The 16,462-nt window shown below is 26.4% G+C and overlaps 2 protein-coding genes across 2 annotated transcripts; both read right to left on the bottom strand.

Annotated features, from left to right (window-relative positions):
• Positions 1-4,093: 4,093 nt before the first annotated feature.
• On the bottom strand, positions 4,094-8,860 carry LOC106386595 (probable polygalacturonase At3g15720). The gene is made up of 10 exons (XM_048781437.1): positions 8,175-8,860; positions 7,885-8,004; positions 6,975-7,112; positions 6,732-6,875; positions 6,598-6,627; positions 6,303-6,510; positions 6,123-6,204; positions 5,901-6,009; positions 5,660-5,773; positions 4,094-5,564 (listed from the first exon to the last, which is right to left on the bottom strand). Exons 1-10 carry the CDS (start codon positions 8,202-8,204, stop codon positions 5,337-5,339), a joined length of 1,203 nt encoding a protein of 400 aa, XP_048637394.1. The 5' UTR covers positions 8,205-8,860; the 3' UTR covers positions 4,094-5,336.
• A 5,346-nt stretch (positions 8,861-14,206) lies between these two features.
• Positions 14,207-15,558, bottom strand: LOC106386369. The gene has a single exon (XM_048781435.1). It carries the CDS (start codon positions 15,357-15,359, stop codon positions 14,391-14,393), a length of 969 nt encoding a protein of 322 aa, XP_048637392.1. The 5' UTR covers positions 15,360-15,558; the 3' UTR covers positions 14,207-14,390.
• Positions 15,559-16,462: the final 904 nt, after the last annotated feature.

Raw genomic sequence — 16,462 nt, 5'->3', positions numbered from 1 at the left:
AATAATAAAGATTTGATTACAATTTTTAGATTTTTCTTCATTTTTGTTTAATTTTATATTATTAAAAAAATTAAACAATCATATTAACCATATAATAAAAATTATATTTTTTTTCTTATAAGTTATATTTTGAATTTTTTGAAATAACTTTAAATTGAAAAATGAGGAAAACCTTATATGTTATATTTTTTTATATGTTATATTTTTATATGTTATATTTGATTTTTTTAAAACGACTTTAAATTACAAAAATGTAAGTTTTTCTTAAGTATACGACTAAAAATATTAAAATGACATGTATCAATTCGATGGTTAACTGGAAACCTTTCAAAATCATATGGAAGATAAAAGTCAAAATAATTCAACTGTGGAAACAATACTGTTTATATTTTTCAAGAATGTGTTCAGCGAAAAAAAAAGATTTTTGTGTCATAATTTGGTTAATGTCCAATCCGATCAACCCATGATATATTAATTATAGTTCAGTTCCATAATTTTTAATAAAAATTGATCCGGTCTATCGGAAAGAATTTATATAATAACAATAAAAAAGTTGTATATATATAAATAAAATGATCAAATATATTAAAAAATTATTGATTATATATACAAATAAACTAACTTTGCGCAAGGCGTATATCTTATCATAGTTAAATAATAATAGAAGACTATACAATACTTTGACTAAAACTGATTGTCCAGTAGAGTGTAAACGCGTGGGTGTTTTGTATTAATAGTAAGTAATACAAAAATGTTTGTGGTTGTCAACTTGTCATGATAGGACCTTTCCTCACGTTTATTTACTTTTTTTTTTTAACTTATCATGATAGGGACTTTTGTAAACTATTTATGTGTTTATAACATTATATGAAACAAGTGTTTTTTTTTTTTGCCAACTAGTATTTTATATTAAACAAAGTTTATTACAAAAGAAAAGCCCAAAACAAATGGACAACAAGACCCAAACAAACAAGGCCTACAACAACACTACTAAGGCTCAATACCAGCCCAAATCAAACCCAAGTCTAAAGATAACTCAGTGACTACGAATTGACGTGTCAATCACACGAGAGAGATGGGACATGTGCTTGGAAACAACACCACCATCTTCACCTACCTGCAAATCGCCACCGTCTTCACCAGCGTGCAAATCGCCACCGTAACTCCACGGGGCATGTCCGGAAAAACACCGGGAACAGAACCAGAGCTAGGGCAACACCACTTCAGGCCTACATCTTCATCGCCTGACCACCGAGATCTCATCCAACAAGCCACACACACTCATCAGAACCTTCATCCAACATACACACCATTGGAGAGCCCCAGTCGACAATAACCGAGCCCCAGTTGAAGTTTCCGCTTTATTCGTGTGAAGTTTGATATCCCCTAAACTATATTTGCGAAGTAATTTTGCCACATCTCTTTTCTATAATCATTTTTACAAAAAAATGATGACATGGCTATCAAGATTGATGACATGGCTTATAGTTAATATGACATAGACAATCACATTTATTACTATATATATTTTTGATAAACTTTATAGAATATGACAATAACTAATACTTTATATTTAATGTTGGTTTATATTTTTGTTAAAATTCTTAAAATATGGTAATAATTCATAAATCATCACTAAAATAAATATATTGAAATATGCATTATAAATTTCGAAATACGTTATTTAATTATATTTTTATAATTATACAATTTTTGTTACTAATATTTTCAAAATTTTCTACATCTTTTTTAAAAAAATTAATAAATTGTTAATAGTAATTTTATTAGTTTGTTTTAGATATCTACAAATTTTATAAATATAGTTTAGTTATAATTCTTAATCTATATGATTTTTAGTAATTTTATACAAGTTGATTTAATACATTTGACCAAAATAAATAGATAAAAAATTTATCTAAGATTCAAATTTTAAATATATTACATATATATTATTAAATATAATTTAAAATAAACAAAATTATTTTTTTCTTAATTTTATGCTTAAATAATCAACTTTATATTAAATATTACTCAAAAATAATAAAATACATAATATTAATAAATTTCATTTTAAATATAATTTAATTTAAAAAAATATTATCACTGCACATGGTGCAGGAAAACACCTAGTATAGTTTTGGAAAGAGAAAAAAATCTGCATATCTAAAAATGTTAGAAAACTTTCAAAAATAAAACTTTTAAGCTTAAATAAGAAGAAACAATTACAATATGTTTAATATATATTTTTATTTGCATCTAGTATATATAAACAAAACTGTACTTTATATTATCTTAAGCTAGATGTTTTGCAACTGAAATAATAATAAAAATAGAAAATCAAAATGATTTTGAATTTATTTTTTATTTGGTTTTAACCTTCACAAGAAAAGAATATATCAAAAATTTAATAATCTATATCTTTATTTTTAGAAAGAAAGACAAACCATGAAAAATAAAATTTATGCTAAATAATAATAAAATAATCACGTTAAGTTGAATCTATAACTTTGTTTAGAATTAGCACACAAAAACACAAAAAAACAAATTGGTGAAGAAAAAATCTTAACAATTTTGGCAGTTTGCATAGCACACTTCTCTACTAGACTTCTATAGAGTCTAGTAAGGAAGTCTGAAGTCCGATATTATCCTCTGATCTTAAAAATCTGAATATCCAAAAACGTTAAATGACTTCAAACCAGAGAAAAAAATTTAAAAATAAATTTTCATGCTTAAAAGTAAATAAAAAATCACATTAGGTTGAATCTTTTGCTTTTTCAAATCAAATATATAAAACACACAAAAATATATATCCTTAATTTATAGGCCTACCTTTCAAAGAGTGGAAAATGAAAACCATGAAATGAAAAGTTTGCAAAAACAAGATAAATAGTAAGAAAAACATGAGATACAAAGATGAAAAATTGATATAAAGTTTGGTGTTTTAGTTTAAAGAGATTATAGAGAAGTTGGAGAATTTTAGAGTGCTAAACATTACATTTTTTCTGCATCCATTTGAGAAAGAAGGAGAATGTGTTAATTTTTTTTTATATAAGAAAACAAAAAAAATTCAATTAGATTATATATTTTTTGTTCGGAAAAATTTCTGGTAAGTTTTCTAACATAAAATGCACTTGAAAACTTCCTAAGAAGTCTTTTAAACTCTAAATTTACTATTCGTCCATGAAGACTTTCCAAGAAGTCTTCTAAACCCTAAAATCGTTGCAATAGGATTAGATGTTCATCAATCAAATAACTAACTAAATAGAAACAAACATTTCATTAGACATAAAATTAACTTATAAAGTGTTTAATATATAAAAAAACTAAACAAAGATATGTCAAATTTAAATATTTTCAATCCTTATATTATATTATGTTAAATTAAAATTATTAGATCAAATTATGCAAAACTCAAACCCTAAATGTTTGCTTGATGATAAAAAAGTCTCAATTGTATTAAATATCAAAATATACAAAATATAAACTACTCAATACTAATATGCAAATTTAAACATTGTATATGCAAATTTAAACATTGTAAAACAAAAAAAATCTCAATCTAAAATCTAACCCTTAGAATCTAACCATTAAAGACATAACATGTTAGAACCTTTTGTTGTTGAACCATAAACATTGTATAACATTTGGTTACCAAATCAATATATATTCTTCTAAATTTTTCAATTATATTAAATTTTAATTTATATACTTCATATTAACCCTTATATTGATGATTAATTAAAAATTTCACAAAAACTATTTTATACATTTTTAAATTAAATTATTAGATCAAATTATGATATAGACTACAAAATATTTATAATTTCTAAACTTTATATTAACCCTTATATTGATGATTAATTAAAATTTTAATAGAAATTATTATATACATTTTTAAATTAAATTATTAGATCAAATTACTATGTAAACTACAAAATAAGTCTAAATAGCAGACTTATTAGGAGGTTTATATATATGTAGACTTTTTTTTGTTATGTGTAGACTTACGAATGACATAATCGTAAATTATTGTTTTGGTTTTTTGGTCATAAGGGTTAAATAATACTTTTACCACCCTTTTAGATTAGTTTTGCATTTGATTGAATATTCAGGCTACTTTTACTGGTTAAAACCAATAAATATGTTTTTTTTGGCAAATTATGTTAAATTAAATTATTAGATTAAATTATGATGTAGACTACAAAATAATTTTAATTTCTAAACTTCATATTAACCCTTATATTGATGATTAACTAAAAATTTAACAGAAATTATAATACATTTTTTAAATTAAATTATTAGATTAAATTATGATGTAGACTACAAAATAAGTCTAGATAGTAAACTTCTTAGGAGGTATATATATATGTAGACTTTTTGTTACGTGTAGACTTACGAAAGACATAATCGTAAAATTACGTTTTAGTTTTTTTTTTTTTGGTCATAAGGGTTTAATAATACTTTACCACCCCTTTAGATTAGTTTTGCATTTGATTAAATACTCGGCCACCCCTTTTGATTGCCTACTTTTACTTGTTAAAATCAATAAATATGTTGTTTTTAGCAAATTTCTCTATAATTGTTTTGGTTATTGGGCCAATTTTCCCTACAGTCATTAACTACTTCATTTATAAAAGTTTCAAAATATTTTTTAAAATGGTCCTACATTAATTTATTCAAAATACTTACATTTATATCTGAGTCACATTTCAAGTGCATTAATTTTACTGTCGATGATTTGAAAATTTATGAATTTAGAATTATATAAAATAAATTTTTAGTAAAATTAAATGGTTATTATTGTTTTTTTTTATATGTCCATTTTATTTTTAAAATTAACAGTTAGATTTTAGACCAACAAAAGGAAAAAGTCATCATTTGATTTTTCATATAAGTTCCCAGTATATGTGAACATTTAAGAATAGAAAGTGTTTATAAAATATAATCTTAATATAAATATGTAAATAAATATAATGAACTTTTAATTTTAAATTTGAATATATTATTATTTATAATTTTCTTCTTTTCTTCAGTGTCATGATTATTACTTATTTTATATAGAACTTTAGAAAATATTTTATGAAATTTTTGAAATTTTTAATTTATTAAAAGATAGAACCATTTAATCCCATCATTAGTAAACCTCTGGAGAACTGATGTGTTCTTTTTTAACTAAGAAAACAAATTCTCACGGTCATGTTTGTGAGTTATTTCCACACAAAAAAATTATTCAATCATGAATACATAATAGTTGATAAATGATAATATACTATTACATTCATCTGATATATTATTCTCAATTTATAAATTAATTTAATTTGATATATAAAGATATATTACTTTGTCTTCAAGCAACCATCATAAGTATTCGTCGACTTTCCATACGCGTTACTGCATTCAATTATTGGCTTATTTCCATCGACCGTAGTAATATCAATTCTATCTAGAACAATATCTTTGCAAGATGTGACTCCGCTGCAATCTATCTTTATAATCTCATCTTTTTGTGACGTTCCATGAATATCTGTGAATATCACGTTGCTTATCGCCACTGCTGATGATTCCTATTAAGTAAAAGATACATAAAAATAATAAATAAATAAAAATAACTTAAATTCTACTTAGAATTTTTATATTTTACAGAAAGAAAATAATTTACCTCTACGTGGATATGTCCCTTGTCCATATAGTGTTGATCGATTATAATTGGATTTTTGGTTTCAGTGAGCGTGATATCCTTGAAAACTATATTCCTTGCATATCCTTTTCCATTCTAAACATTAAAATTAAATACAAATAAGTAAAACAAATCTGTTGACAAAAAAATAAAACAAATCGTATCATTATTATAAAACTTCATTTAATTCTTATATAGACAAATATAAGTAAAGATTTATTACCGGCCATGTCTTAATTCTCGCTCCATTGGTCGTCTCACTGAAAGTACAGTTAGTCACTTGGACGTTCTCAACTATAGATTCTTCTCCATCTCTTCCTAAACTTCCCACACTAATATAAACATAAAGAACAAAATTTGTTATAAAATCTAAAATTTAATATAGATTTGATGGCATTAACAAAATCACATACAAGTTGGAAAAAAAAATTAATCAAAGATATACCTTATTCCATGTCCAGGACCACATTGCATCCTTGTGATGTTGATATTTATACTTCCACTGTTTAAAGCTACACAATCATCTCCTGCAATGTTTTAACATATTGAAATACAAATAATCATATTATACCATTTGAAATTGGAAATTTAGTGATTCCAAAAAGATAGATATCTAACTACGTACCAGTTCCAACTATAGTATCATATATTTCTACATTAGTTGATGTTGAAATATCAATTCCATCGGTGTTAGGACTATCACCAGGCGCAATAAGTTTTATCTGCGTGATTTTCACTTGTCTGCAATCGCGGATTGAGATATGATTTCTCGGGCTATCGAATGAGGTTATTCCATTTATTTCAAGATTATTGCATCCTTTAAAATGCAATTGCTACAATAAAAAAAATAAAACCTTTCGCCACGAGCTTTTTGTAGCAGAGTTTGAAGTCAATTTAATAGAGAAATTATATGTACTCACAGTAGGGCGTTTAGATGCTGGCATATTGGCCTGGATTGAATGAATATGAGAAAAAAACATTAGACCCACATTTTCTGATTATAAATACAGCTAAACAAATTTCATTTCTTTTAATATATAAAAAAACATTTCACCTCCCAGAAAGATGAACCACGTCCATTGATTGTTCCTGAACCAAGGACCGTTAGGCCGATGATTTTATGAAAACTGACCCATTCGTATGACTTCAAGCCTGACCATGCTGCTTTGTTAAGAGGGGCGACAATCTTTCCGTCCAACTGTAAAGTTGATCACAAATACATTCTAATCAACACATAATTTTTTTCAATAAATAAGTTTTCAAATGGATCTTGAAAATATTAGTCTTTCAGTGTTACCTGAACTTGTACAGATGGAGAGTTACAAGGACCTTGAAACACTAGAGGTTGTAGTAAAAAGGTATTATCTGAAGGTATAAGGAGTGTTTTATTACTCCCACCACTACTGCACATAGCTTTCCATGCTGCTACAAAAGCCTTTTACCAAAAAAAAAAGATTTATACGAATTAGCAGATAAATAACTAAATATTTGTAACACAATTATGATCTAGTTGTAGGAACAAACAACAATAGAAAATAAATAGTAAACATATGACTAGGTTATTTTTTCTTGGTGACTACACAAAGTTTTAATACAAGAAAACCGTTATACAAAAACATGGCGCCAATCATGGCTGGGGAATCGCCAATCCTTTAGCACTTTCATTTAATGAATAGAATTGTGATTCAAAATTATTTCTACTGCAAGAAAATTATACCAAAATTTCAATGTCATCACTTTTGTTTCTAAAAATAAACGTGATCTAAACTTTACAGGCTCATAGCTTCTGTTTCTTTTTCCTGGAAATTTGATTATAGCTTCCCTTGATAGAGCTCAAACTAAAGAGTCGTGTTATAATAATTCTTTTTAAAAAAATTAAATAATATTTTAATGGAAAAATCGAGATTGCGTTTTGCAATATTGAGTCTGATTGGTAACTTTAGAGTAAATCAGAGTAAAAATTAAAGGTGGAAAATGGAGTAAAACTAAAATGGTGGAAATCAATAAAGTAAAAAAAAAAACTGTATTACTCTAGAAAAACAGAGAGTAAAGTTGGATGTGCATTTCTCTTTATTTGAATAGTGAGTAGAGTAAAAAAAAAAAAAAAAGATTTCTACCTGATTGGTGACTTGTTAGTGAAACACAGAGTAAATAATACTTTGGAGTAAAACGTTACGCTAGAGTGACTATACAATCACAACCTATACCTTTGAATCATCGGTTGTACCATCTCCCTCGGCACCAAATTTAAGGACATCATAAATTTGACTATTTACAAATCCAAAATTGAGTAACGTCAACACGAACACAACACGTACTATGATTTCCTACAATATCCAAAAGCAAGGTAAGATTGAAATAAACATATTAAGTCAAAGAGAAACAATATATATATATATATATATATATATATATATATATATATATACTTTAATCCAAATATATATATACACATATATATTATATAAAGAGAAAATATATTTAACATTATATGTACCATTCTGTGACGAAGATACGATGATTTCATTAACAAAAGAAAACGATTTTTTTGCTAAAAAAACAAACAAAAAAGATGATGGTCAAATGATTGAATGTAAGGTATTGTGTCTGTATCTATTTATGACACATTTATATACTTACAATCATATATTTTGTTCTGAAATTCGCAGATTTTATACCTAAAATACACTCAACAAGTTTATACATATAGGGGACGCATGTACTTATCCAACTAGATGTATATCCAGATTTAGACAAAAATCTTAATTCTAAAAGTTTATACATATAGGGGACGCATGTACTTATCCAACTAGATGTATATCCAGTTAGATTATTAGATTTAGACAAAAATCTTAATTCTAAAATTTAAGAAATAAATACTATAGAAACAATTAAGAATATGAGTTGCAACAGAGATGAAAATACATAAACAGAAAAAAAAATGCACTGAAAAATTCTAAAGTAGAATTAGATTTGGGTGTATATTATAATCCGATTGTTTTAACCTTATGATCTATAATATTATTTGCAAAATGATTTTTTGCAACGGAGCTCTCACGTTAAAAGTTAGACCGGTTAATGTCATTGTTACCCTTAATAAATATTTTTATATTTTTACTATATAATTAAAATAAATCAATACATATAATATCATTTTTAAAAACAAATAAGATAATTATTGTGTTGTTATCTTAATGAATTTATAAATATATATTATATAATTAAAAACGAATTTTAAATTAATAATATCATATTTAAAAAATAAATAATTCTTTTGTATTGTGTTGTTATCTTGAAATAATATTTTTCTGTTATAAATTTTTAAAATTAAGATATAAGAAAATTATCTATCTATACTATTATTTGCGAAGTAATTTTTTGCAACGGAGCTCTCACGTTAAGAGTTAGAGCGGTTAATATCGTTTATACCCTTAATGAATAAACTATCTAAATTAATAAAAAAATAAAAACAAATTTGAAATCTATCTGAATAAAAAGTGATTAAAATTAATAATAAATCGTTTATATCCTTAATAAATAAATTTTATAAATTTGTCAAAAATAAAAGCAAATTATCTGATTAAATATGTACAATTATTTGAGAAGTAAATTTTTGCAACGGAGCTCTCACGTTAAAAGTTAAAGCGGTTAATATAGTTTATACCCTTAATGAATAAACTATCTAAATTAATCAAAAAATAAAAACGAATTTCAAATCTATCTAAATAAAAAGTGATTAGAATTAATAATAAATCGTTTATACCCTTAATAAAAAAATTATATAAATTAGCCAAAAATAAAAACAAATCATCTGATTAAATAAGGGATTAAAATTAATAACCATAAGAATGATCTAAAATATAAATAATTATAAACGAATTTCTATTAATAATATTATATTTATATATTATATTAGATAATTGACTATAAATAAATATAATAAAATTTTCAAAAATAAAAACACGTTTAAAACATAAGATAATTCTTTGATATATTATGTTGTTATTTGAAAATAATATTTTATTATAAAATTTATAGTTAGATATAAAGCAATTTATAATTAAATGCTAATGATTTTCTAAAATAATTCTAATATGTGAATGTTTTTAAAATTTAACACAACAATAACCATTTATCTATTTTGATAAAAACTAATGAATATATATTAATAATATATTATTTATATGTTATATCAGATAATTGACTATAAGTAAATATAATATAATTCACAAAAATGAAATATATTTGTAAAACATAAGATAATTCCTAAATATGTTGTGTCTTATCTGAAAATATTTATTTTTATTATAAAATATAAATTTTAGTGTTTGATTTATCTTTTTAAAAACATAATTAACAATTTCTTATGTTGATTTTGATTTAATAGTTATAAATAGATAAATATTTATAAGAACACTATGTCCGCATATGCGGGCAGAACACCTAGTAATAAAATATTAATCAAGTAAAAACATTTGAATAAAGATATTTTCTAAAATATTTTTAATACTTGAGTGTTTTTAATGAAAACATTTATTGAATATAAATAATTAATTGTTTGATTTAAATTTTGTTAAGACTAAATAATAACTTATCGTATTGGTTTAAGTTAAACTAATAAATATTTGTAAAAGGATTACACCTAATATTTTGTGAAGACTAAATAATAATTTATCGTATTTATTTATCTTAGCTTATTGTATATTTTAATTTATCATAAGAGTTTGTAAGTCATCTATAAGAGCTTATAAATTAATTTATAAAATAATTTTTAAAATTCCTACTCCCCGTTCTAAAACTCGGGCGAGTAGCCTCCAAGTACGCGGCCGCGTTTGCGCAAACCGGAGGCACGCCATGGCGAATTGAGACTGTTCGGAAGTGTAACGCAGACGAGCGAGTAAAGTCCGAGTTAACCGATTTATTGCAAACGTCGGCAAGTTTTTAAAGAATTCCGGTTGTTTGAGTTTCAGAAAACTTGTATAATTTGGTTTGAAAATCATATGTTGAGTTCAAGCTAACAATATATATATGTAAAACTGTACAAATCAATCCCCGCTTAATCTTCGATTTTCCCTCAATTCGCTAGGCCCGGACCGGCCACACGCGTTACGCCTAGCGTAATTCCGAACAGGGATCCTACTATACATTAATTGAGAAGTCACTTAAGATATTTTTGTTTTTGTGTAGATCATTTATGAATCTTTAAAAAATGTTATAAATTGATTAGTCGATAAATTTTAATATTTATTTATTTTTAATTAGATTTAATAATAAAAAATAAGTCTATAAACAGTTAATATCATTTGCCAAAAATCTACCCAATATTACAAATAATTATTTATGGTAACTATTTGGTGAAAATATATAAAGAATAATAATGTTTGATCATTTTTTTTATATATTTGTAAACTACATAAAATAATAAACCATTTTTTTTATTAAAATTGATATAATGATTTTATATTCTTATATAAAGCCTTATATTTGTATATAAAGTATTATAATAACTATTAATGTCTAATAAAATTCATACAAGCTTTATAAATCATTTATAAAAATTATAAATACATTTATAATTTTTTTATCTTAGCTAATCATATGTTTTAAATTTTGATAAGATGTTTTAAGTCATTTATACAAGCTTATAAATTAATTTATTAAATCTATTTTGAAATTTCATTTTATATTAAAATGAGAAATCACTTAATTAATTTTTTTGTTAGGTGTCGATCAAATAGAGAGTTTGAGAAATAATATTATAACTTGATCTATTAATGACTTTCATATATTATTATCTTATGAGTAAGAAAATAAGTTCTAGAACAAGTTTTATCATTATCCAAACGACCTAAATATAATCCACAAAATAATTTAAGGTAATTAAATATGTGATTTATATAATATATGTAATTTTTCATAAAATAATTGTTAGGAATCAAGTGTATCTAAACTATATAAAATATTTCAAAAGTTTCAGTATTATATACCTTCAAAATTTAAGCAATTTTATTAAAAATTGAATCATGAATATTATATATAACAAATTTTAGTACAATTATCAATAAAAATATCAAAAAGTATTTAAAATAGTCATATTTATCCTTTTTAGAAAATAATTATTCTTAGAAAAATATTTAACAAAAAAACAGATAATGTTAAAAACATATTTTAATTAAAAAAATTATAATAAAAATATTGTTACAAAACATTCAAACCTGCGAAATCGCGGGCATCCACCTAGTAAGATATTATTTTCTTAGAAAATCTTATGTAATATATAGTTCCACTAAAATCATAAATCTAAACTATTAAAACTGAAATACAAATAAAACTTCACCCTAAACTTTCCTTTATAATTACAATCATATGCCACTGATCTAAACACCCTAGTTTTACACTCTCTTTAATCCATTTATTTCCTTTATTAAAAAACGCAAAACCATCCTGTTCGGTAGACTATCTAATTAATTAAATTAGACCAGCAAGTACACATTTTGACTAGATTTATTTAATGCATAGTTGCTTTATGTACTAATATATGATGATGGTCAAAGAGGTTTGAAACCTTTGTTGTCTATATTTTTCTAGAGAATATTGATGTTATAATGGTTAGTCCACTAATTTTAGGAGTATACGAAGTTTTACTAAATTAATTTATAAAAAAAATTGAACGATGCTCATGTACCATGAAAGAGAGTTTAGCATACATTAATACAATGTATAATTTGGTTAGAAATTTTAAAACAACACTAAAGATTATAGGGTTCAATATATAAAGCATTTACCAAAATTTAATATTATGTAGGAGTTAACACATAGATTTTGAGAAATTTTTTAAAAATATGACAATATTGTTTTAATGCATAGTTGCATCCTGCACTAACATATGATGATGTTGAAAGAGGTTTGGAGCTTTTTTTGTCTCCGTTGTTCAAAAAAAAAAATAGCGATTTTTGTAGTGATTATTCCACTGATTTGGATAGTATTATGACTTTTTACTAATTAATTGATAAGAAATAGAGTGATTCCTATATACCATGAAAAATAGTTTAACATAAATTAATACAAATATAGAATGTGGTTAGAAAATTTAGAACAACACTAAAAAGTATAAGCTTCAGTATTTAGAGCGTTTAACATAAAACTCAATATTTTCGTAGGGGTTAACACATAAATTTTGAGAAAAAAATCAAAAAATATAACAATAATGCTTTAATGCATGTTTTCCTTATGTACTAATATATGATGATGGTCAAAAAAGAAGTTTGGAACTTCTGTTGTCTTCATTTCTCTAGAAAATAGCGATTTTATAATGGTGAGTCCACTAATTTAGGGAGTATATGAAGTTTTACTAAATTAATTTATAAAAAAATTGAACGATGCTCATGTACCATGAAAATGAGTTTAGCATGCATTAATACAAATCTAGAGTGTGGTTAAAAATTTTAAAACAATACTAAAGATTATAGGGTTCAGTATATAAAGCATTAACCAAAATTCAATATTTTGTAGGGGTTGTTAACACATAGATTTTGAAAAAATTTCAAAAAATATGACAATATTGTTTTAATACATAATTGCATCATGCACTAACATATGATGATGTTGAAAGAGATTTGGAGCCTTTGATGTCACCGTTTCCAAGAAAATAGCAATTTTGTAGTGGTTATTCCACTAATAAAGATAGTATTATGAAGTTTTACTAAATTAATTGATAAGAAATTATAACGATACCCATATACCATAAAAAAAGTTTAACATACATTAATAATAATTTAGAATGTCGTTAGAAAATTTAAAACAACAAAAAGAGTATAAGTTTCAGTATATAGAGCGTTTAACGTAAAACTCAATATTTTTGTATGGATTAAAACATAGATTTTGAGAAAAATCCAAAAATATAACAATATTGCTTTAATTCATAGTTGTCTCATGTACTAATATACGATGATCGTCAAAGAGTTTTGAAACTTTTGTTATCTCGATATCTTTAGAAAATAACAATTTTATAATGATTATTCCACTAATTTTATAATGATTATCCCGAGGCGGCAGCGAAACAAATAGCTGTTTTCTTTTCATCTTTGTTCTTCAGGGCCAGATCATTCTTGTAAAAGCAGATGCTTGATAAAACCCCTCCCTTGTTCTTCGTTAGGCAGGCGTTTGAACGGACAACATGATTGTTAAGATCAATTATTACCTTTGTAATTACCTTCTGAAACAGTTTGATACAGAGAAACATAAAGATATTCATGTATTCATCTCTTCCAGGAGTGAAAACTTGCCCAGGAGATGAGGTGTTTGTACCTGCAATATCCACTCTCACAGTCACAGCTTCCTGACTATTCGTTGTTCAGTTTCTTGAGAAGGGCTAACCGGCTCTGTTAAAATTGGTCATTTCATAATGATATTGATAGGTATTGTAACCAAAGACAGTGCTTGAACTAAAACATATACATACAATATATGCTTCAACGTAACAGACCAAACTAGAATGCAAATCAAGTAATAAAGTTAAAAGGAACTGTCTAGTAACAACTTTTATTTCATTAACCTTCCAATTTGGAACAAAAACACACTACAAAGATTACAGGGAACAGACACACATCTGTAATATCAGTCTTATCCCCCAGATTAATTAAAGATAAAAGCTATAACAACAAACACTATAAAGCATTACAAAACATTACAACTTATCCTTTCATCTGATTATTCAAATGTCAAAATTCTCCATCTGAACACTGCTCTTCAAAGGCACATAGTCACCAAGATACCCACCGAGATGATCGTGCAGCGCCGACTTATCAATCGCCTGATGGTGAAAGCTCTTGCAGACATAGTAAAACACACTCTGCACAAGCAACCCAACAAGATTCACAATGACTAACACACCAACCAAGAACCCTCCAACAACAATCCTCGCAAACAACCCGAACTCATCTCCTCCACGAACCACCACACCTCCGAAAACACCAGCGATGAACCCGCAAAGAGCAAGATACATAAACACCATGGAACACGCCATATGAGTCCTTCCTTTAAGCAACTCATAGCTCTTCCTCATAGCAGCGATCCCATAGACAGGCTCAAGAACAGAGACAACGCTAGCTAAATGCCACCAAGCGGTCATGTAAACATGAACGCCAAGAAACAGAACGAAGATCACAACCATCGAGAAGACAGCGAGGATCACGCTCTGAAGATCGATGGCCACGATCAAGATCACGAGAAACATCAAGAAGACGGAGTTGTAGAGGAGCATACAGAGGGAAACCCAAAGGAACGTGATGAAGAGGCGTTTGAGAACGAGAGGGATGGCGGACATTGTGGAGGAGAAGGAAACAGGTTTGCTGGTGTAGAGGGAGGCGACGGTGAAGACGACGGCGGCGGTGGAGAGGAGGGAGAAGGCGAAGAGGAAGATGATGTAGATGAATTGGTAGACGAAGAGGAGAGTCCATTGGTGGTTGGTCTGGGACTGGTCGGCGGAGGGAGGAGCGGCGTCGAGCTGGTTAAGGATGGGTTGCGTGAAGAGGGAGTGAGCGAGGATGGCGAAGGAGAGAGGGAAGATTAGGGTTAGGGTTATGAGGTAGAATGTTCTCGGGGAGAATTTGGGGATCGTGGTGGATTCACGGAGTATGCCTCCGATGCTGAGAAACTGTAGCTCCTCCGCCGCGAGATCCATTAGGTGGCAACTTTGTTTGTTGAAGAGAGAGTTTGAGAGAGAGTTTGAGAGAGAGAGAGAGAGAGAGAGAGAGATCTCAACGCAGAGAGGGGGGGGAGGGGGAGGGGGAGGAGGATGAGGAATGTTACTTCATGGTTAAAACAATTCTTTCTTTCTTGGGAAATGAGAAAATGACTTTTCTATAATTAGGATTAAAGACACGACACCAACAATATAGGGTCAAAGAAACATTTAAGTTCACTAATTTTTTTTAAATTAAAAATCTACTAATTGTTTTTTCTTTATGTTGTAATACAAAATTAGAAATATATATATATATATATATATTTTTTTTTTTAGTAGAGGGACATACAATACTCATATTTCACAAGTCACAACTATACTTTTGGAAAAAAATCTTATAGTTATAAAGTTTAGCTAAATAAATACATATTTTAGTTAAATTTGATAAATAATAGAAAGTTTGAATTTTTATATAAAAAGGTTAAGAATCTATTTGCACACTTTATAAATATCAAAACTTATTATCCCCAATAAGAAAATCGAAAATTGAATATACCTAAAGATTTTTTTTTTTGTCAACAATCTACCTAAAGTTTAAGATATGAAATAAATTCGATATAGAGCGATTTACAATTAGTTTATTATTCTTTGATATTAGTATTAACCAATGGATAAGACCCGATTAAAATATATTAACCGACTTAATTGACCTAATAACTAGAACTAATAACTAGATCTTATACACACGATTTGAAACCGACTTATTTAACCCGAAAAACAAATACTCTCTATGTTTCTTAATGTTACATATTTTAACTTTTTCACACATTTTAATAAAACATACTCCCTCTGTTTCTAAATAATCTATGTTTTAGAATTTTCACACTTATTAAAAAACACTTAAAATTTTGATAATAAATGTATGATTTTTCGTGTTTAGCTATTTCCTATGATTTTTAACCAATCAAAATTCAGTAAACACAATTAATGTTTTTGAAGTTTACAATTTGCTATTATTACATACATTGAAAATGTAAAATATGAATCTTTTAGAAACAAAATATTTTTCTAAAACATGGATCATTTAGGAACGGAGGAAG

The sequence above is a fragment of the Brassica napus genome, chromosome A6 (assembly GCF_020379485.1).
Source record: "Brassica napus cultivar Da-Ae chromosome A6, Da-Ae, whole genome shotgun sequence".
NCBI classification, from domain to species: Eukaryota; Viridiplantae; Streptophyta; class Magnoliopsida; order Brassicales; family Brassicaceae; genus Brassica; species Brassica napus.
Note: the sequence above shows the minus strand (reverse complement) of the source record. Positions and strands in the feature narration are given on the sequence as shown.

Coding starts and splice junctions, on each gene's coding strand:
- LOC106386595 (XM_048781437.1), bottom strand. CDS start 8,204: ATGAAATCATCGTATCTTCGTCACAGAATG. Junction 8,005..8,174: donor CGTATCTTCGTCACAGAATG/GTACATATAATG, acceptor TGGATATTGTAG/GAAATCATAGTACGTGTTGT. Junction 7,113..7,884: donor GTACAACCGATGATTCAAAG/GTATAGGTTGTG, acceptor TTTTGGTAAAAG/GCTTTTGTAGCAGCATGGAA.
- LOC106386369 (XM_048781435.1), bottom strand. CDS start 15,359: ATGGATCTCGCGGCGGAGGAGCTACAGTTTCTCAGCATCGGAGGCATA.